The sequence below is a fragment of the Meles meles genome, chromosome 16 (genome assembly GCF_922984935.1).
Source record: "Meles meles chromosome 16, mMelMel3.1 paternal haplotype, whole genome shotgun sequence".
NCBI lineage: Eukaryota > Metazoa > Chordata > Mammalia > Carnivora > Mustelidae > Meles > Meles meles.
In genome coordinates this window covers 74,607,384-74,630,459 of record NC_060081.1, presented here as the reverse complement: position 1 = coordinate 74,630,459, position 23,076 = coordinate 74,607,384, and the positions used below count along the sequence as shown (strand labels likewise).

Here is a 23,076-nt window from a genome sequence, read left to right as displayed (position 1 = left end):
CTTATTTTTTGTGTGGACAGGGAAGCACAACCCTGAGGTTTGTTGACGGCGGAAAGTTGTTATAAGCAAACTGGGAATTTGGGCAGCAGGTTGGGGGTTAGAATATCCTATGAGCCAAAATGTGGAAGGTTTCTCTTGGTCAGGATGAGCATCATCCCGAGGTGTTCTATAGTCGTTGAACATGGATTTCAGGGAAGGTTCCTGGGTTTTGTGTGTGTATGTGTGTTGTTGGCAGGTGCATGCGTAAGCTTCAAAGGTGCATTTAGGCATTTGTGTTTCTTTTTTATTTTATTTTATTTATTTATTTAAAAAATTTTTTTTAAAATACTTTACTTATTTGACAGAGAGAGATCACAAGTAGGCAGAGAGGCAGGCAGAGAGAGAGAGAGGAGGAAGAAGGCTCCCCGCTGAACAGAGAGCCCGATGAGGGGCTCGATCCCAGGACCCTGGGATCATGACCTGAGCTGAAGGCAGAGGCCTTAACCCACTGAGCCACCCAGGTGCCCGGCATTTGTGTTTCTTGACTATATATAAGACAGTTGGAAGTTCTGGCTTTTAAAGTTTTACTTCAAGTGCTGTAATTGTCATTTTTCGCAGTCGGTGTCTGTTTATAAGGATACCCATGTGCCTGGTAGTGTTGGCATTTACCATGTATTCTGCTGAATTTAACAGTTTCTGCTCTGAATCTTCACATTATAGATTGAAATCATCCAAGGACCACGTGTTAAGTTTCTTAGCTGGATGAAAATCTAGCGATTTGCTAAGTGTACTGATTGGATAAAATGCTAATGATTTAATTAACTAGCATGTTGGACACGCACTGTGTTGGTTAACAGAGCTGCAGATGACCTGGGCGCCTTCTCTGCTACGAGCCGACCAGCTGTGACTCATCCACACCAGGCTTCTCTTTCCCCTGGCTGCAGCTAACCATTTCTGTGTTTTTTTTTTGGCCCCTCTAGGTTTTGGAAATCCCTTGTCTCCAGGTTGCTGGGATTGACTTCTTGCTCAATTGAATCACTCACTCAGTGGAGACAAAGAGAATTAATGCTTTGTGCTGACTCATATTTGAATCAAAGCGTTGGGGAGTCTGTCTGCCTTGTGTGTGCAAAGAACCAGTGAGAGGCTCTGTCACCGAGCTTCCTATGACTTCTGAAGATAAGACGCTACAGGAATATACTTTCGTTTGAACTTTCATAACAAATATTTGTTCTAGTGCTAAGTGCAGGGCTGCTGGGGGTGTGAGTGACAAGTCTTACAAGTGGCCTTATCCCAATTCCAGAAATTCCTCCACCGGATTCTAATTTTATATACAATCCTAAAGTGCCAGGAAACATGCCAACTCAGTCCCTGTTGGTATATATGGACGGACCAGAAGTGATCGGCAGCCCCCTTGGCACCCAGACAGAGCTGGATGATGCTGTGTCGATAAAAGGGACCAGCACTGTTCCTTTCAGAGCGACGCAGGAGAAAAGCATAATCCAAATAGAAGGATATATGCCCTTGGACTGCATGTTTTGCAGTCAGACCTTCACACACTCAGAAGACCTTAACAAACACGTCTTAATGCAACACCGGCCGATCCTCTGTGAGCCCGCGGTCCTGCGCGTGGAAGCGGAGTATCTCAGTCCCCTCGATAAAAGTCAAGTGAGAGCAGAGCCTCCCAAGGACAAGAATTGTAAAGAAAATGAAGAATTTAGCTGTGAAGTGTGCGGGCAGACCTTCAGAGTGGCTTTCGACGTCGAGATCCACATGAAGAAACACAAGGACTCCTTCACGTACGGGTGCAGCGTGTGCGGCCGAAGATTCAAGGAGCCCTGGTTCCTGAAAAACCACATGCGGACGCACACCGGCAAGGCGGGCGCCAAGAGCCGCCTGCAGCAGGGCGCGGAGAGCCCCGCCACCATCAACGAGGTGGTGCAGGAGCCGGCGGCCGAGAGCCTCGCCTCCCCTTACAAAATCTGCATGGTCTGTGGCTTCCTCTTTCCGAATAAGGAGAGCCTCCTCGAGCACAGGAAAATGCACACCAAAGAGCCGGCTTCCGGGGCCGCCGGGCCCCGCACGGACGCCCCGCCGGGGGGGACGGCGCCCCCGGGGGACGAGCTCCTGCAGTTCCTGAGGCTGAGGCCCGCCTCGCACCCCGACAGCGGCCGCAGGCCCCCGAAATGGATACCTCAGCTCGACCCGTTCACCACCTACCAGGCCTGGCAGCTGGCGACCAAAGGGAAGGTGGCCGTGTGCCGCGAGGTGAAGGAGCAGCCGGGCCAGGACGGCAGCACCGACAACGACGACTCGTGCTCGGAGAAGGAGGAGCTGCTGGAGATCTGGGGCGCCGGCAAGAGCCACGCCGAGGGCGCGGGGAGGCCGCGGGCGGGCCGGAGCGGCTGCGCGGGCCTCGCGCAGGACAAGGAGAAGCCCCGAGCCGCCGGCGGCGAAGTGCCTTCCGCGGAGGCCGACCCGAAGCTGTCGGGCAGCAAGGAGAAGCCGACGCACTGCGCCGAGTGCGGCAAAGCCTTCCGGACCTACCACCAGCTGGTGCTGCACTCGCGCGTGCACAAGAAGGAGCGCAGGGCGGACGCCGAGTCGCCCACCATGGCCGCCGACGGACGGCAGCCCAGGACGTGCTCCCCCGACCTGCCCGCCGCCCTGGACGAGAACGGAGCCGTCGAGCGGGAGGGCGGCTCTGAAGACGGCTCCGAGGACGGCCTTCCCGAGGGGCTCCATCTGGGTAAGCCCCTGCCCCCGTCCCAGAGATCGCGGGCCCCGGGGGTGGCCGGGGGGACGCCCAGGCCCCTGGGGTGCCCGCCGGTCGCGAGCCCCGTCAGCTCGCAGGGCCGTGATTCTTCTCGGGGTTTCTTCCCGTTCTGAACCTGCTGTTGCTGTATCTTTGGTCGCAGAGGCCACGCCGGCCTCACAGCGTCCTCCCTTGTGCATCGGGCCGGGGCAGTGGTTCCGACCTGGGGCTTTTTTTTTTTTTTTAATACTTTATTTTATTTATTTGTCAGAGAGAAGGAGAGAGAGAGAGAGAGAGCACACAGGCAGGCAGAGGTGGAGAGAGAAGCAGGCTCCCTGCCGAGCAAGGAGACCATGCGGGACTCGATCCCAGGACCCTGGGATCATGACCCGAGCTGAAGGCAGCGGCTTAACCCACTGAGCCACCCAGGCGTCCCCCGACCTGGGGCTTTTGCCCCCAGTGGAATCTGGCAGCGTCTAGAGAGTTCTGGGTGTCCAGGTCGTGTTGTGCGTGTGCGGCTGACACCCAGCGGGGGGTGGGGTGCCAGGGATGCAGGACCTCGACCGCTGCGGGGCGGTCCCCCAGCCCGCGAGTGTGTGGCCCTGGTGCCCGTGGCATCCGGGGAGAGATGCTGGGCTTGGCCTCAGGGCTTGGCCTTCCATGCGCCCCGCATCCCTGTGTTGGAAGACTGAGCTCTCGTGCGCTTCCTCTGCTCGGTGCTCTCGCCGCAGAAGGTACCGGGAATGATTCTCAGCCAGAGCAAGGGTTATCTTTAGAGAAACGGGTGCTACCTGCTACCCTGTCCTCTGTCTGCGGGGCTAGTGTTTGCTAAGAGCTCGGGCACTAAGCATTTGTGTGTGAAATAAAAGGACTGAGCACAGCAAAGATGGTTGAAAAGCATCTCAAGTGCTCAGTCAGATTTGTCTTGTCTGAATGGCTTTTAGAGGACATAGTGGCTGGAGGCTCAGGAACTTTCTCTCTCTCTTTTTTTTAAGGTTTTATTTATTTATTTGACAGAGACAGAGGGAACACAAGCAGGGGGAGTGGGAGAGGGAGAAGTAGGCTGCCTGCCGAGCAGGGAGCCCAGTGTGGGGCTCCATCCCAGGACCCTGGGATCATGACTTGAGTGAAGGCAGTCACTTAAGGACTGAACCACCGAGCTGCCCTGGGACCTCTCATCTCTTGAGCCCCAGGGACTTACCAAGGCAGAGGATTCCCCCCGTGTTTTAGGTCTTGCCCATCTGCACTTGAACCAGAGGTGCTTCTATCTGTTAAATAATATTTTGTTTGAATAAAGGGCTTGGCTCCTTGAAGGCAGTTAAAAGAGCCCCTGCGTCAGTTGAGGCCACCCAACTGAATGGTGGGAACGTGACTCAGTCTAAGAGGGATGTTATCATTCACAAAAGTGGTCTTTGGCTGTAGCTTGATGGTATGTGGCTGGCTTGTGCGAACTCGGGTGTGAGACTCAAAGTGAATTTGGCCACATCGTACCCTGGACTCTTCGTGCTCCAAACAGTGTCGGGTTCTCTTTGCCATCACACGAAGGATGACGTTCCTGATGAGGATTTAGGATGTCTTGAATTTCAGGGAACACAGGAAACCTTAGCACTTAGGATACTACAGTCTTCAGAAATCTAGAAAACCCCATTATGGTGTCTTCATGACATCATAAAACAAAGGCCTTGAACACAGGCCTGTTGTCTTCAGCGGGGTTCCTAGTAGTGTCCTTCCTGTTCAGGGACATGCGGTAGTGGGGAGATGGTTGGGTCTGTGAGCTGCCCCGTTGCCCTGAAAGAAGTGAGATGGCCGGTCTCCTTCTGCCAATGGGTGGTGTGGGCAGAAGAAGCAGGTGGCAGTCCTGGTCGCCAGGCGGATAGAATGCCCGCAGCTGGGAGCGCCACGACTTGCCCTTCGTCTGGTTCTGCCACTGCATTGTTCTGTGGCTGATTACATGTTGCTTAACCTTTCTTTGCCCTGATTTCTTCTCTCTGTTCGCAAAATTGGTTCATCGACCCTCGTCTTCCACCTCCAAGGATAATTTCAACAGCCTCTTGATAAAAAGTTTGCAGTCCTTGCGGGAACTGTAAAATCAGAGGCAGTACCAAAGGAGCAGGGACCAGGTGTCTGTGGACATTTCACGTCCTTTATGTTCGAACAGATGGATTTCATAACTTTTTGGATATGATGCAACATACCATAAATCCTGACACATACTTGGGAGTAGGAAATTGCAGTAAGGTTCTAATGCAGCTCGTTGGGTGTGATTGTAAGACAAAGCTGGGCCTTTTGTATTTAGAAAATTGATTTTCCTAAGTCTATATTATGATGTGGTGGTCTGGATTTATCTTCCTGTTACTTACTGTCAACCTGGCTTTCTTGAGATTGACTTTTAGGATCAAAAGGCAATTGTTTCTGTGTTTGTTCAACTTCATAGTAGGTTTAATAGTGGTTGTTCATGTGATTGTTTTTTTAAGTCTTCGCCGTCAGTGGTGGTCTCTGCCTGCTGACGGTGTTTAGAGGTGTTTAGCGGTGGATGCCTTTTGTCGGGGGGAGTTGAGGAGTGAGGGGACCGTGCAGTCCTGTCTGTTGGATTGGAGGCTGCCCATGGTTGGCTCCTAAGCTGCTTTTTAAAATCTGTAAGCTAGATCTACATAATCTAAAATGCAAAATGGGGAAGGAGCAGGGAAAAGAGCCCTTTTTAGTTGGAATTAACAGTTTTCAAGGCAAAAGAGCCAGTTTGGTTTTGCTCAATTTTAAGAGATGACTCCACTTCCTGGTGCTCATTGCGGTGCACGTCATAGTCTTCAGTAAGAGCAGGGTTATCTAGAGCTTTAGCAGTCACGTTTCTGGGAGCAGGTATCTTCCCTGTAGCAGATGTCATTGTCTTTTGGAGGCTGGTGGTTGGGTGTGATCATCCTTTAATTAGTGTCCCCAGTGGGCCTTCACTCTGTTGCAGCCCAGATACGCCGGCCTGGTTGTTGCAGAGATTGAAGTATATGGTTTAGGCCTTTGTCATTTGGGCACAGATTTTGATTGATCTCATATATTTTTGGCCACGTGAGTGCTTGTGAATGATACAATTTGCTTTCCAAAACGTGCTAAATTTTGACAAACTTTCTTAGGCGTTTGACCCAGTGCCCAAACCTTTTATTTTCTTTAAAGATTAAGTTGTGCTTGCTACCCTCTAGTGGTAGCTGGCCCAATCTTAAGACAGACTTCTTTCCCCTGGTGGTTGGGGAAATTGGCAATTTCAATTGGCTGAGTGTTCTAAATCAGTTTTCCTGAAGCGGCGGGTTATCCCAGCCCGTGTCTGTAGGTCCAGCTGGAGACTGCCAGTTCCTGCTGGTTGCAGACATGCTTGGAGAACAGAAAGTTGCCCATGCGTGTCAGTCTGCTACGATCTTTCCTGTGATTGAGGCAAAGGAAGGACTGAACCCGGGACACTGAATTCTGCTGGACTCAGAAAACAAAAACAAAACCTAGAAACAGGGCACACATGTTCTAAAAAGCTTCGAAAACTTCAGACAGTCTCAAAATAGCGTGTGGTGTGTTCTATCCTTTCTGGTGTACCCCAGCACCGATACAAAAATTATTTTATGCTTTCCATAAAAAAGTTTCCATCAAAAATACTTGATGTCAGCTTGTCTTACTCGTGTACTTGAGCTGTCTTCTTACAGAAATATTTTTTGTTTCTGCTTTAAGATAAAAATGATGATGGAGGAAAAATAAAGCATCTTACATCCTCAAGAGAATGTAGTTATTGTGGAAAGTTTTTCCGTTCAAATTATTACCTCAATATTCATCTCAGAACGCATACAGGTAAGGAACTTCTAGGTTTTCTTAATTCTTACTAGCTCAAAGAATTATGTAGCTTTGTGTCTTGGCTTCTTTCTGTATTGTTCAAATACTCTGCGAGGCCTCTGCAGTCGTTTCATAGTGAGTGTGTAGTGCCCTGATGGCAGCTCTCGTTTTAAGTCCGTTAGTGTCCCTGTAACTTGAACCGTTCCTGTTTTGAAGTTAGTTTCTTACTTAGTTTCTGACTACTGTATCCTCTTATCTTATTAAAACCTCTTCAGTGTTTTGTTTTGTTTTTTTTTTAAGGATTTTATTTATTTACTTGCCAGAGAGAGAGAGAGAGAGAGAGCACAGGCAGGCAGAGTGGCAGCAGAGGCAGAGGGAGACTCGATCCCAGGACGCTGGGATCATGACCTGAGCTGAAGGCAGCCGCTTAACCAACTGAGCCACCCAGGCGTCCCCTCTTCAGTGTTTTTTAATGCCACAGCCTTTTCTGTATTAGCTGTTATGATTTAGAAGGCAATGAGAATGTATTTAGTATTTTCTTTAGGTTTTAGAAGCGGCTGTAACATAGTAATGGTTCCGGAGGCTGGGCAGACTTGAACTGTGTCTCTTCCGCTCACTGGCTGTGCAGCCCTGGGCAGGTCCTTAAACCCTTCTGTGCCTAGTGTTCCTAGCTGTAAAAGGATAATGATATCCTGTGCCATAGGGCTATGATGAAGGTTAAATAAGTTTAAAATGTGCTATGTTTAAAAAAGTCGAAGACGTGTGTTTGCATTTTCAAGTATTCAGTAGAATAAGGCTGACGGAAGGGAGCAACTTGAATTGTGGATGTGCAGATTTGTAGGGAGAGAAGGGAAAAGTTAAGACCCTATATTATATTCTCTCCTGGCAGTTAGTTCAGTTTCCAAAGATTGATTTTGATGTTTTTCATGACCTTGTGTGACACAGCGGCATTTCTCGTTTTAGGTGAAAAACCATACAAATGTGAATTCTGTGACTATGCTGCAGCGCAGAAGACATCTCTGCGGTATCACCTGGAGAGACATCACAAGGACAAGCAGATTGATGTTGCCGCCGAAGTCAAGACCGATGGGAAAAACCAGGAGACCGAAGATGCACTACTGGCCGCTGACGGTGTGCAAACCAAAAATTTGAAAAGATTTTTTGATGGTGCCAAAGATGTTAAAGGCAGCCCACCTTCAAAGCAACTTAAGGGGATGGCCTCTACCTTTCAGAATGTTCTGGGCAGCGCTGTCCTCTCACCAGTACACCGAGATACTCAGGATTTCAATAAAAATGCAACTGATGACAGTACTGAGAAAATGGGCAAAGCGCCTGCCCCTGCGTACTTGGACGTGTTGCAGAAGAGGGCGCCAGGTGACCCTCAGCCCCCGGAGCCAGCGTGTAGGGCGGAGGCGGGGGTCCCTGCGCGCGCGGATGGCAGTGCGGCCCACGGTGCTGACGGCAGCCCCAGGGAGAAGCCGGCGGGGACGGTGGCCGACGGCAAGCACAAGCCCGGCGGGGACTGTCAGGAGAAACCGCTAAACCTGTCCCTTGGAGCGCTTCACGGCTGCCCCGCCATTTCTCTGAGCAAGAGTTTAATCCCAGGGATCACCTGCCCGTTTTGTACCTTCAAGACCTTTTATCCCGAGGTTTTGATGATGCACCAGAGGCTGGAGCATAAATACAATCCCGACATCCACAAAAACTGCCGGAGCAAGTCCCTGCTGCGCAGCCGGCGCACTGGCTGCCCTCCCGCGCTGCTGGGGAAGGACGTGGCCCCGCTGGCGCACTTCCCCAAGCCCCGGGCCCGGCCTGCGCCCGCGCCGCCCGCCAAGGCCGCGCCCGCCGACCGCGACCGCGACCGCGGGAAGCCGGGCCCTGCTGCGCCCGCCAGGCCCCCGCCGCCCCCGGGGCTCGACCCCAGCACTTTAGCGCCCAGCAACCTGAAGGCGCCACGGCCTCCGCACCAGCACCCGCACGCGCACCCCCAGTCCGGCGGGGCCCAGGGGGCCGCCCGGCAGGCCGAGCCCGCCCACCCGGAGAGGGGCAGGAGGCCCGAGGCCAAGCCCCGGGTGCCCGCCGCCCCCGCTCCGCCCGGCCCCGGCGCCGCCAACGGCTGTGCGGAGCGCCCCTGGGCGCCGCGGGGCCGCGACCCCCCCGAGCGGACGCCCGGCCGAGCCCGGAGAGCCACTGCCCAAGCGGCCGCGACCCGACGCTGAGCCGCCGGCGCCCGCCTTCCGCCGGGCCTTCGAGCTGCCCAAGTACCACGTGGTGCGCGGCCTGCAGTCGCTGCTGCCCGGCGAGTGCGTGTGCCCGCCGCCCGCCGCGCTGCCGCCCAAGCCCCGCGCCGCGCCCGCGCCGCTCTTCGCCTGCGGGCCCGCCGCCGAAGGTGAGCCCTGGCCAGGAGGGATGGACCCACCCCGGGCCTGGGGACTGGCTTTCCCGGGTCCCCGAGCCCCCGGCCTCACTGACCATCCGGGCCGAGCGTCCCGGGCATGTCCGGTCTGGGGTGATCCAGTCTGGGGTCGGAGCTGGGGTGAGGTCTCCGCTCCCCACGCTGAAGTCCTTCGGAGCCGGACCTCGGCTTCTGGCCCTTTGCCGTGTATGCGGCCGCCAGCGTCCGCGCTAGCAGGTGGCACCTCGCGGTGACCCTCCTCCCTGCTTCTTCCCAGGGAGCACGGGCCCTCCACCCACCAGGAACAGAAAGTGTAGGAACCCCAGTGAACAGTCTTTTGAACAGTTTGGATGTTCTAGACGCACGCTGCCTTATTTTTAGCCTTTGTTAAAAATTAAGTGCATTTTAAGAGGGACACCCTATCCCCGAAATGGATAAATTGTTAAAGTAGATTTACTTTGGAGTTCTCCGCGTGGAAATGTTCTCAGCCTGCTTCCTCCTGGCTGCACTCCCTCCAGGGTGTGTGGTGCAGACCTGGGCATGTAAAGTAGTAGATCTGAGTGTCCCGGGGACCTGTCCCACTTGGCAAACTTAATGAAACCCCTTCCTTTGTCGGATGTAAGTCCTGCTGGTCTGTGCAGCTCCAAAGAGAAATCTGTTTGAAACCTCTCAGTTTGTATTAATTTCCAACTGAGGGTTCTGTGGGTGACTACTCTTATCAAGGATAGCTTGATGCCATCAGCAAATTAAGAAACAATTGCTTTCACACACACCAGTGAATTACATAAAAATTGTGATAGAATACGAATTTTTGCAGCCTTTTGATTAAAACTATTTTTCTTCTTACCAGCTCTTAAAATGTATAGGAGTCAAAACTTTGCCTTAACTTGGAAAGTCTGGGCTCTGTTTTGCAAGCAAAATTCTTCTTTATTTTTAATTTTTTTTTTAATTTTTGAGAGATTGTATTTTTAAGTATTCTTAATCACAGACTCGCAGCCCCGAGATTGAGAGTTGCACACTCCACTGACTGAGCCAGCCAGGCGCCCTGGAAAACCTTTTTTAAAATCAGCATTTTTTCCTCCGCTTCCCCACAGTTTTGGTTTCTGGTGCACATAAGTTTAAAATATTTTATGCTCCCATTTTTTCTTTTTCTGTGCCTAAACCCTAGGTCTTGACTTTTTAGTTCTTACTAATGACAGCGCAGGACTTAGGCCTATTTTAGCTTTAGTGACTTGAAATTTTGTATTAGCAAATATCCTCAGGGCACTTAAGAGTGTTTCGGTGGTAGTTTGCAACATGCTCACAACTGGTGTGTTCTGACCCCATTCCCAGTCCGGAATCGTCAAAGCTGACCGACCTCTGACAGTCCACAAACACCTTCTCAGTTACTGAACTTTATTCTAAACACTTTTCCACATTTTTTTTTTTTTCCAAACAGGAAAAAGACCCGTGTCGTACCAACACTTGTCCAGCAGCATGCTACAAAAGAGAAACTATGAGAATTTTATTGGGAATGCACATTATCGACCAAATGACAAAAAAACTTGATTTCCTATTTTGGGTAAGAAAGGTGAGCATGTATGATTTGTTGATTTTACTTAATTGAAGAGAAACCATCTAGTTTATCCTGTAGAATGTAAAGTAAAATTATTTTTATTTACATACGTAACAACATTTATTTATCTTAGAACAGGAGAGCACAGTGGGGAGGGGCGAAAGGGAAGGGGGAGAGAATCCCAGCGGAGCCCCACGGTGGGGCTCGATCTCGTGACTCTGAGACACAACTTGATCTGAAACCAAGAGTCAGGATACTTGGGGCACCTGGGTGGCTCAGTGGGTTAAGCCTCTGCCTTCGGCTCAGGTCATGATCTCAGGATCCTGGGATCGAGCCCCACATCCGGCTCTCTGCTCAGCAGGGAGTCTGCTTCCCTTCCTCTCTCTCTGCCTGCCTCTCTGCCTACTTGTGATCTCTCTCTCTGTCAAATAAATTAATAAATTAAAAAAAAAAAAAAAGAGTCAGGATACTTAATGGACTGTGTCACTCAGGCGCCCCTAATTTTAATTTTAAAGTGTTTTCAGACTTTGAGTGGCTCAAAGTCTGTGGGTATCTGTGATGATGATAGTAGCAATAATAACAGTAGCGACTGGGATTTACTAAGCATTTATTTTATGCTCTGCCTCGAAGGGTTTTATAATCCTGACCTCACTCAGGCCTTCCCACAGCGGGGGACATCAGGCCAGGGATTAGCACCCGGTTCTGTCTAGGAAGCCTGACTGGTACACTGCTGCATCCGTTCCTTCCTGTACTGTCGGCCGCGGCTTCTGTGCCGCATTAGCAGAGCTGGGTCGTTGTGACAAGGAACTCAGGGCCTGCAAAGCTGAAAATAATTACGTTCTGGCCCTTTACAGAAGATGTTTGCTGACCGCTGGGCTAAGAGGCCGTTTACAAATGAGGGTACCAAGGCTTGGAGGTGTAACTTGCCCGGTGCCTACTCTGTTTGGTTCTGTCCTGGGTCTGCTGAACTGGTGCCTGGGTCCCCCTTCCCCAGCCCTCCTGTTGAAGAGCTCGTTCAGACCCTCTGTGCCGCCTCCTCCGTGGGGAGGGGAGTGGGCCAGGAGCAAGTAGTTGCGTTCTGACTTGCTGATTCCCGCGGCAAACGTATGTAACTGTAGATACACAGAAAACTGGAGCAGCAGCGGCATAGTTGTGCGCGTGGTAGTCTAGTCAATTCCAGGTTTGGCCAGAGTTACACGAGACCTGCTCGAGGCCTCCTTTACCTGTGTGTTGATTGAGAAGATTGGGGCTTACGGAAAGATTTGAGTTCTCTCTCGCAGAAACCCTTGTCCTGTCACGGGACTGCCATCCCCCCTCCCAGGCCAGGGCAGGATTTCTCCCTCCTGTTTTCAGGGGGACACTCGTGGGGCCCGTCAGCCCATCAGGACTACTCGCTTCTTTCCCCTCAGACAGTGAAAGTAGAATGAGCGTCAAGTGTTGTCACAGGAATGGGGTCAGTCCACTCTCCATTAAAACAAAAACGAATAATGTCTGGATTACAAGGGACAGATCCTTTGTGTCACCGATTTCCTGCACTTGATGGCACCGTCCATCGGCAGCAGCACACTCGAGCGGTCCCGTTGGCCAGGTTTCCCTCGCTTGCGTGTCCAACTTCACTGCCTGCTGAGCTTGAGAGGAGACGCCTGTGTTTATTGCCTCGCCCCCTGCTGGGACATCCCTGATAAAACTTGTTAGATGCTCCCCGAACAGATGATGTTAGAAACTTCCGGTTTCTCGTCAGTGACCGTTGGCCTCTGCCAGACTCCGTGTAACTGCTAGGAATTCCGATTCTCGGTAAAGTCACCTTCATTAGGTCACTGTGCCGTATGTAGCGGGCGTCTCTGAGACGGTGCCGCATTGTGAGAGTCCTGGTGTCCTGGTGTTTTCACTGCCACTTATTTTTTTTTTTTAATTAAGATTTTATTCTTAAGTCTTCTCTACATCCACTGCGGGACTTGAACTTACAAGCCGGAGATCAGGAGTCACGCGCTCCGCCCATGGAGCCAGGCAGGCGCCCCTTTGTTGCGACATTTGAGCTCAAGTGGGAACTCTTTGTGGGCCTCGATCCCCCACCCCCCGTAGTTCTGTTGGTGGCACTCGCTTGTGGCCGATTTTCTCAGCTGTTCTCGGTTTCATCCTAACCGCGTTGAACCTTTGTTTCCGCAGCTCGCGATGGCCGTGTGTACGTACTGTCCGTGAATGGAGTTCGTCCATCCTTTGGGAGAGCCGGTGGTGGAAGCCGTGAAATAAGCTTGACCGTGCCATGCATGTAACGTACCAGGAACACTACGGTTGTGTAAAGTCCTGTTCACTTTTGTACCAAATAGCAATAAAAACTATAGTTGGAACAGTTGGGTTGTACACGAATGGAGACTGGAAATCTCTGTTTTGCCCCTGAATCATATTTTTTTTAGAACCGACCAAATAAGAAGAGGAGTGTCTGGCCTACTTGAGCGCTGCTGGAAAGAAACCTTCTGGGTTGGGGGGGTGGGGTGGGGAGAAAGTCTATGATGTTCGCACCTCAGGTAACTGTACATATTGTAAGTTCTAGACCTGCTTGTCGGGATACTGTGTGTGACTCTTCCTCTCACGTAGCTCGTCACTTTGAGCGGTTCCTGCTACTTGTGCTCTTTTTGTTTAAAATGTATGTTTTTAAAGAAAAAAAAAAATGTCTCCAAGGATTTGTATTATGTTAAATCCTCCTCAGTCTCTCGTCTTCACAAAATTGTCAACGGAAGTATTGACCCTCTGTGACGGTGTGCTGCTTGTCCTGAGGTCGGCCCTTCTGAAACCGGTGCCCTTTGATGGCGAATTTCACTTTGTCAGGGAGAGTCCGGAGCCACGAGCCTTGGCTGAAAGAATGGTGTGGCTTGTGGGGCTTTGAAGTGTCTGTGTTTACAGAGACGCGTGTCCTCTGCGGAGCGCCCACATAGCCAGTAAACACACCAGATTTGTATGTGGAGTCTCTTCCATTTATTTTCTGTCTCAGTAATCATTTCTGTTGGAAAATCCAGGTTGTTTGGCTTTCAGTTAAATTAGTATGAAAAAAAAAAAAGTGCTGAATGATACATGCGAATGACACATTGGAAGCAGTTTTAAAGGACGTGAACGTTTTGGGGCAAATTTTAGGTTTGTATCTGGATGTCTTGGTGTGCCCGGCGTTGGGGTGACCTGTGGACGTATTCGAGTCCGTTACAGACACGTCGATTCTGAATAAGGAACCGCTGGCTGAGCCTTCTGGTAAGGGGGAAGATGAGATCTCTACCCGACCTCTGTTGTCTTCCCATTTTTGGTGGTTTTGAGCAGCAGCATTTTTCTCCATGCGTCTGCAGTTTGGGTTTTAAAGCCAGGATAGCCACCGGCTGGCTTGTTAGGTGTTTTAAACTTTGGTTCCCTTAATAGTCTGTCCGTGGCTGAGTTTTTTCAGCAGTACATTGGTTTAGCAACCGCAAAACTGTTTCAGAAATAAATTTGCACTGTTAAATTTTCTTGCCCTGCCCTTCCGCGTTAGAGCGAGAGTAAAGTCCTAAAAGAACCCTGATTTTTGTTTTGTTTTGTTTTGTTTTCATTATGCACCACGAAGCGTACTTGACAGAGAAGTCTTAACTCCCGCGTTGAAGGGAGACCTGATTAGAGATCGGTCTGCTGGCATTGCAATGAAGTGCTTTGTATCAGGAAAGTGTACACTATTTACCTTTTTCCTGTCCACAAGCTGAGCCATATGTACATAATCTAGATTTTTGTTTTCATAGTTTTGCACTTTTATAGCCTATTTTTGAAGATTAACACATTTTGCAAGATGATTGACTTGATCTTTGCCTAATCCGATGAGTGTTGCAGAGAGCTCGCTGTGACTATAAATGTAAATCTTAAAAGGGGATACGAGATAGAGGGCTGAAATTTAAACCTGTACTTTAAAAAAAAAATCACCAAATCTATTTGAAAACAAGTCAGTTCATGCCATGCTGAAATTTTGGGGGCTTTCATATCTCTCCTTTCTTAACCACATTTCTGAATTTCTGAATGCGTAAAAATGTCCTTTTTTTCACAGCCCTTGTACTCTAAAATTTTTTGTTTTTGTTTTTGGTCTATCAGTATTAACTATTGGGATACTACTGGTTTTGTATTTTTCCTTTGCAACAACAGTACATATAATAGAGGTACAATCCGTTGGATTTTTGTTTATGTATTTATTTCATTCCAATTTGATTTATTTTAATTGTTGATACTTGTCAAACAGTAGACATTACTTGTTTTATTTATGATATATTTCAGCTTAAAGTTATGTTATTATATGTGGATGTAAATATAGATTTGGTGTTTTGCAGTCTTGCGTTTTGGTCTTTATTGTGTCCCTGGTTTCTGTTTTTATTTAATTTCTTATAAGTACAATCTTAAGCCTCCAGGGTAATAGGTTAGTGTCGGGGATCCTCGATGCTCTCCAGCAGTATTTTGATCTCCTCCCCTCTTCGCCCCCCGGGGTGTTTGAAAGCCAATCTCAGACGTGATTTAGTTTTATCCCCAAACACTTCAGTATGTGTCCCTAACGGATCAGGGCTTTCATGATCACATGCGGCTGAATGGACAAGATTCCTGTAACCACCCTCCATGACCACGTCACGTTGTATTAAGAGTGGCTTCTCACAGTTAGTAAGCTGCAGTCAGGACCCAAACAAGATCCACTTAGTTGGTTTAGAAGATGGTGTTTTGTTTTTTTGAGATTTATTTACTTAGAGAGTGCAGTGGGAGCAGGGGCAGAGGGAGAGAGAATTTCAAGCAGACTCCACACTAAGCACACAACCCAATGCGGGGCTCGATCCCATGACCCTGGTAAGGACCTGAGTTGAAACCAAGAGTCAGATACTTAGCTGATTAAGTCACCCCCTAGAAGGTTAGTTTTTTATTTTTATTTTTTATTTTTAAAAAATATTTATTTATTTGACAGAGAGATTACAAGTACACAGAGAGGCAGGCAGAGAGAAAGGCGGGGAAGCAGGCTCCCGGCTGAGCAGAGAGCCTAGTGCGGGGCTCCACCCCAGGACCCTGAGATCATGACCTGAACAGAAGGCAGAGGCTTAACCCACTGAGCCACCCAGGCGCCCCAAGATGAGTTTTTGAAAGTCGATTGCAATCTACCTCCCTCTCCATACACACAACATTTAATTTATTGAAGAGGCTGGGTCATTCGTCCTGTAGAAGTTCACACATTCTTTGGGCTTGTTGCACATTTGTGGTTTCATCTAACCTGTTTTCTCCAGTCTCTTGTGTGTCCTATGATTTGGTGAGTTCAGTTCAGAGGTTTGAAGTAGATTTGAGCTGAGGTCTGGGGGGAAGGGTCTCAGTGCTCCCAATTGTATCATCGCTGGACGCGTACAACACTTGGTTTTCCAACCTGTACTCATGTTTGATTAGTGGGTTGAGATGTTAGACTGTCCAGCCGTAATGAAGGTCTCTGTCAGACTCTCTCCTTTGGGTTTTAGCAGCCATTGATGAGCATTAGGAATATTGCAAAAGATGGTATTTTTTAAAGTGCTCTCATTTCCTTTGCATTTATTATTGGACAGACGACCTCACTCGTGATTATTTGGTTGTCCTGAAATACAGCTTGAATAAGAAAGGATAAATAAAACTTGATTCTCCCCCCTTGATTAACCAGCTTTGAAATACAGTCTGGTCCCAGTATCCTGCCTGGTCCTAGACATGGCTGGTGAGTGAACCTGAGAGTTTTTTGTGAGGAACTCTATACAATTTGATGAGTTTTAAGCAATTGTAGGCATCATTTTGATGCTTACAGTCTCCTGTCTTTGGCCATCGGGGGCTCCTTCAAGTTGGCTCTGTGTTTTGAACAATAGTCTGAAGGCTTCTTAGCTTTTTGCCATAATAAGATGTTCTGAGCTCATCTTGACCATTTCCTGACCAAGACCTGGAGAGTTAACTTCTCTGAGGATCCTGGGTTCCTTTTACAGGAAATGGTAATTACAAGTGGTAACTTGGGGATAAGGATGCCCATTACTCCTGGCTGGCTTCAGCCCCCAGGACTTCTTAACCTAGAGAGCAAAGACACATATGTTTTTTGAGGAAGAAAAAATACTTGAATGAATTATATTGGTGTGTTTTGTTTTTTAACATTCTATTTTTAAGTAATCTCTGTGCCCAACTTGAGCTCGAACGCACAACCCCAAGATCGAGAGTCATGTGCTCTACTGACTGAGCCAGCCAGGTGGCCCTATATTGCTGTTTCTAAGTCACATTTAAAATGCCGTCTTTATTTTTTTGATTTTATACTTGATTCTCTGAAAATGTGGGTTCCTGATAACATAACATAACCTGCTTTGTCCTACTGCGTGTAGCAATTAAGTCAGATGCCAATATTCGCAACATTCTAGGTGGAGATTTCAAATTTTTTTAATAGTTCCACTTGTTTATAACTGGTTTTCAACTTGTGGTTCCGCACTAGCAAAATCATCATCGTTGGGAAATTGCTAGAAATGCAAACCGTCAGGTTCACCTTAGAGTTGCTGAGTCAGAAACTGCACAGGGTGGGGGACGAGGGTGGGGAGGTCATCTAGAAGTCGTCACTGGAGACTCTACTGAGTAAACCACTCAAGGAACACAGCGTGGGTTAGGGAGCCTGAAGTTACTTATCCTAGGGTTTTTTTTTTTTTTTCCTAACTTAGCTGTAGATTTGCCAACAACTTCACCTACTGTTAGTTTCATCGTTTTCCATCTTTGGATACTGCATTGCCTTTTTTTTTTTTTCTTTTTAATATAATTTTGTTAAATAAAAGAGTTTCTAAGTTAAAAAAACTATAAAACCGGGTATGTTCAGAGAAGCGTAGCTTCTCACCTTTCACACTATTCCTAACCGTTTTTAAAAAATAGGTTTTCATTGATCTTTCCTTTGTTTCTCCCTTTGCAAAGATAGGTGTATAAGCAGGTGTGTTTGTATGCCCTTTTATAAAAAGGAGCACAGAATACTAATGCAGGCCGACTTGAGTGGTTTTATTCATTTTTTTCTTAAGACAAAAAGCACACTTTTCTCCTTGAAAACCCAAGGATTCAAAGAAAACAAATTCGGGGAGGTGAAAGTTAGTGGCCCCCCTGCCTGTCTTTAGTCACTCAGCACATCTTTGTTGATGGAGAGCGGGATGCTGGGTGCTGGGGACCTGTGCCCCCTGAGCCAAAGTTGAGCGTGGAGCCCACGTTTTCCGCGAGGGTGCAGAAGGTGGGCTGAAAACGGGTACACAGACCCGGCGATGACAAGGCACAATAGTGGAAGGGAAGCAGGAGACAGGAGCATGAACAGAACGAGCCGAGTGGCCAGGATACAGGATGAAGGCCGCGGCCTTTCCTAACGCGTGTGAGGATGCGAGTCACGCAGAAAAGCGCCTGGAGTCCTCCGTGGGACAAGTGCCCGCAGGGACGAAGGCCCGGCTCCGAGTCAGGAAGAGCTCGTTGTGGTTCAGGACTTGCGTGGAGACCAGCACCGTTACAGAGCAGAGCTCTGCACCTCGTGGGTGTCGACGTTCGGGGACCAGATCCGTCTGCGGCGGGGCGATTCCGTGCAGCCCCGCGCGTGCAGCTTCTCTGGCCTCCGCCCACTGGATGCGGGGAGGCCCCCCCCAACCCCGAACAACGACGGACGTCTTTGGGCGATCCCAAATGCCCCTAGGGCGCAAACTGTCCCCAGGGGAGAGCCACGGCTCCTGGAACAAATCCAGGAGTTCGGGCAAGAGTCCCACGTATTACAACTCAAGGATTCGGGGCCCCTGTCTTGAGCGCAGGGGGAGCCTTTGAAGCTGTTCGGGCAGACGGTGGTATCAGATTTATGCTGTAGGATAACGATGGGCAAAATAGGCCCGAGAGGCCAGGGAGTTTTCAACCGGTGAGTTTGTAAAAACTATCAAAGAAGAAAAAAAAAGTCACTTTTTAAACGTGCCCTTTACCCTTACTCACCCAGTGAGGGTTCATCATCACTATCGCACACATCAAAGGCCTGAACCTCAGAATCACGAGGCTGAGCTGCCCGCCCCCCCCCCCCCCCCAGCCCCGATTCTGCCCGGTGGGTCTGGAGGGGGGCCCAGAGCCTCCGTGCCCAACGGGCACTCTTAGAAATTCTTACTTACTCCAGTATAAGAAATTACCTTAACCTTCCCTAGATTTTCGATTTGGAATTCTAAGTGACCTCAAACAGCTTCAAACTGGCAAAGTGTAATCTCATTACAATGATAACGAAAATGCCTTTGAGCTAAGTGCCCCGGAGGCATCCTCTCGGTTTGTCATCCCCAGCAACCCCCAGTAGGGATTTGCGGAACAGATGGATCCTTCCTTCCACACCTCTGACACGTCAGAGCCCTGGGGCTCAGAGCCCGGGTGCGGTTCGTCCCACCTCAGGATTGTCCCCAGCCCTGCCCCTGAGCCCAGCTGTGTCACACGCTGCCACCAACACCATGCATAGCATAAGCCCCCAAATCCTCCCCCTGGCCTCACATATCCTTGTTCCTTAATTTTTTGTGGCAGCCACCGAGGCCTTGGTTCTCCTTCTAGAAACTTCTGGGCGTCGTTCTTTTTCTGCAGTGGCCACCCTTGCTGTTTCAAGGCTTGGTACCACTTTATCCCAGGTTAGCCCGCCCCCCACCCCGACTTCACTGTGACTGCTCGCAGGTCACTTGCCCCGAAGCCTTTCCAGTCTCCCCACATGTGTAGCTGGCATTACTTTTCCTCCTGCTCAGATTCCCCTGCCATTACGGTTTGCTGGTCTGTTCATCTGCTGGACTTGTTCGCTGGTCGTGCCCGCTTGAAGGTGGGCTCCCCAGGGGAAGAACTTTATTTTATCGATGTTTCCCGTGGGCATAGCCCTCTGTTGGTAGGATGGATGGATGGATGGATGGATGGATGGATACACATGGTTTATTCCAGCCGGCAATTACTGAATGACAGAGAGATGGTGTCTTAGAATGTTCTCAATAACCTCTTGCCTATGAGATTATCTACGGAGTCACTGCACCTAAGCGTTTCCATCTACCCGTGTCAATAAAGGTACCGCACACTCAACTCTTGTTTGTTTATTAGCCCTTATTTATCCTTATTTATCCCTTGTAAATAAGGGATACAACGAGTGTCCATCGAATACAGTTGGACAGGCGGATGTGTGCGTGGGTGGGTAACTTAGAAGAAGAAAAGGCAATTAGGATCCAGAGAGTTTGGATCTGGAGTCTTTGAATGGTTTCCTGGGCGTGTGCGAAGGTGGGCAGAGTAGATAATCGGCTTACAGGAGGCTGGAAGCCTGGAGACCAGTGTTACTCACCTTTGAGTCACTGACACACGGAGAAACACCACCTGTGGTCCACCCTTCACCAGAGGAAAGGTTAACATAATGTGGTCGTTCTTAAAACTCGTGGCCTCAGAACTGTTCCACCCTCTTAGAAATTATTCAGGGTCCTCAAAAGTGTTTGCTTGTGTGGTCATGCTTATCAGTATTTATCAGAATAGAGCTTAAAACAGTGAAAACACTTATTAATTGGAGAGTAGGAATGCTAAGCCCACTGCATGTTAATATGAAGAACGTATATTTTTTCCTTGTAAATAACAGGATTCCCAAAGCAGAAGAAATGTTATGAGCAGACTCGCAGTGTTTCACCTTTTTGTCCACTGTCTTTTGTGTCTTCATAAAAGAGAGTGGGACGGTCATCTCTGCTGTTCGTTCAGTCTTGTGTGACATTACACATCCTGGGGCCCATGGGAAGCAGGTGACTTCATCGGTATTCGGTCTTTTTGACCCTGTGCACCCCCTAAGGGGGCTTGGGACCCTCAGAGGTCCCTGGCCCTTCCGTCAGAGCTTCTGCACAGTACGGTGAGCGAGGGCTTTACCCGGGGCGGAGGGGTGCTCTAGCACATCGACTTTCCTCCACTAAAATTAACCCAAATTTTGTCCGAAAGGACAGATAGTGTATGATTCCATCTATGTGAGGGTCCCAGAACAGTCGAATCCCCAGAGACCGAAAGCAGAATGCCTGTTGCCTGAGATGGGGCAGGGGGAGGTGTGGAGAGTTTCATGGGGACAGAATTTCAGTTTGGGAAGATAAAAACGTGCTGGAGTTGGTGTCGTGCCCGAGTTCTCGCGTCCGAGAGACCACCAAGGAGCCAAGCACCGATGCAATCCCACGAGGGTTTATTGGACAAGCTTAAGCTTGGGCCCAAGGATACCCGATGCAGTGGAGTAGGGACTTGGAGTAGCGACCGAGCTTAGTTAAGGCAGGGGTATTTATGGGTTCCTGTTACTAAAGCAGGGTGGGGCTTCCTGGAGCTAAAGTAAAGTAAGGGAAAGTTCAGCCCTTGGGCACAGGGCTCTCAGATGGCTGTACTTATGCTAAGGCTAAACCTGAGGTGGGATGGCCCTGATTTTTCTCGGCCTCCACAGTGGATGGTGGTGACGGCGGCGTAACGGTGTGAAGGTACTTATCACCACTGAACTGTACCCTCAAAAATGGTGAAAATGGTAAATTTTATGTTATGCCTATCTTACCACAATACCAAAAAACCCCTCTTGAATTACAAATTTTCAGCACAATTTGTCTTTTATACCTCAGGTAAATCTATAGCAAAGAGAGTGCAACTCCCTCCTCCAAAGAGAAACGCCTTTAATAATTCAGAATCTGTGTCTTCTGATTTTTCTCTACGTCCATGCTGGTACTTACTATGGTTACCAAATATGGGATTATTCTATAGCCTTTGAAAATGGCTCCTTCCCTCCTCCCTCGATTCAACAGAGAATGGAGCACTTACTAGGCGCCAGAGGCAGTACTAAGAGATTTTACATGCATTATCTAAGGTGATGATTTATCCCCGCCATTTGACAGATAAGGAAACTGAGGCCCAAGCAAGTTAGCTTGCCCGTGGCTGATAAAGAGGTCTGTGCTTTTAACACTAGATAAGCAGCTGGCTAGTTTATACACGAGTTTTGTAAAAGGTGGGTGTTTCTGTGCCTAGCCGAGGCAGTAACTTGGATTTGATTAAATTTGGAACCCAACAGGGTTCCGATTAGGATGAAGGTGGTGAGCAGAATATCCTTCTGCCAGATTGCATGGGAGAAGTGCATCCTTAAAGACAGTCAACAGTGGGACCCTTTGAATGATTCAAGACTATTTTTCCCATAGAACCAACCCACCCGCTTAAGGACCCCAGACATTTTCTCTCACAAGTGAACGTGTTCAATCAACCGCACCACCAGGTGGCGCTGTTGCAAACAAATTTCATTCACTGGGCGCCCCAGCTTTGACACTCAACTATTTGGGACCATTTTTCAAAGACAGATTATTTGGGTTATTTTACATCCTGCAGGAAATATGAGCCCCTATTAATGTGGTTTTATGGAAATATCTAACATGTTTATAGCTCAGCATTCCACGAGCTAGCCTTTATGTTCATTACCCAGTTTAGTCCTTGTACTTAGTGATAATAACACTGAAGAAAAACACTCTTATTTTGGTGTTCATTGCCAGGAATGCTCCCAACTCACTTTACATTTTTTTTTAAAGATTTTATTTATTTACTTGACAGAGAAATCGTAAGTAGGCAGAGAGGCAGGCAGAGAGAGAGGGGGAAGCAGGCTCCCTGCGGAGCAGAGAGCCTGACTCAGGACTGGATCCCAGGACCCTGAGATCATGACCTGAGCCGAAGGCAGCTGCTTTTTTTTTTTTTTTTAAAGATTTTATTTATTTATTTGACAGACAGAGATCACAAGTAGACAGAGAGGCAGGCAGAGAGAGAGTGTGGAGGAACCTGCCTAGCAGAAAGCCCGATGCGGGGGGTGCCTGGGTGGCTCAGTGGGTTAAGCCGCTGCCTTCGGCTCAGGTCATGACCCCAGGGTCCTGGGATCGAGCCCCGCATCGGGCTCTCTGTTCTGCAGGGAGCCTGCTTCTTCCTCTCTCTCTGTCTGCCTCTCTGCCTAGTTGTGATTTCTCTCTGTCAAATAAATAAAATATTAAAAAAAAAAAAAGAAAGCCCGATGCGGGACTCAATCCCAGGACCCTGGGATCATGACCTGAACCGAAGGCAGAGGCTTTAACCCACTGAGCCACCCAGGTGCCCCTCCCCTTTTTTTAAAAGAAAGGAACTCTGGTGTTCACTGTCCTCTGCACTGTGTCCTCAGAGGCTTCTCAGGGGGAACCCTGGGCAGGAGGGAGGTGTCTTGGGCTTCCGCTTTGCTGGGAGGTTATAAGGCAGATAGGTGCAGGTTAAACCAATTATCCCGACAAGGGGTGAAGTCCTAAAAGAGAAGGAAATCTAGTCCTGGGGGAAGCAAGGGCAGCTTGATCCTGTGGTCTTCCTGTCTCTTCTCTTCCTCTGCGGCCCCTCACCCTCCTCACCCATCTCCCCACGACTTGTCCCTCCGCCCCCCATTCTAAGGTGACACCATTAGGAACTTCCGGAAGTGGCTCAGGCTTCGCGTGGGTTGCAGACCTCAGGAAAAAGAAGGTGGATAAATGCTCAAACTCACCAGGCTCCCCCAAATAAGAATTAAAGCCACAGGTCACAGTGATCCTAAGGGGTTTTGAATTTCTGTTCAGAGACAAGTTGAATGTGACAAATAGC

The 23,076-nt window shown here is 49.1% G+C and overlaps 1 protein-coding gene across 1 annotated transcript; it reads left to right on the top strand.

Moving 5' to 3' along the window:
• Nucleotides 1-239: 239 nt before the first annotated feature.
• Nucleotides 240-14,800, top strand: ZNF217 (zinc finger protein 217). The gene is given in 7 exon segments (XM_045980589.1): nt 240-243; nt 1,244-2,725; nt 6,434-6,550; nt 7,496-8,684; nt 8,686-8,921; nt 10,366-10,497; nt 12,649-14,800. Coding segments are annotated over 6 exon segments (3,138 nt in total). The 3' UTR covers nt 10,476-10,497; nt 12,649-14,800.
• Nucleotides 14,801-23,076: the final 8,276 nt, after the last annotated feature.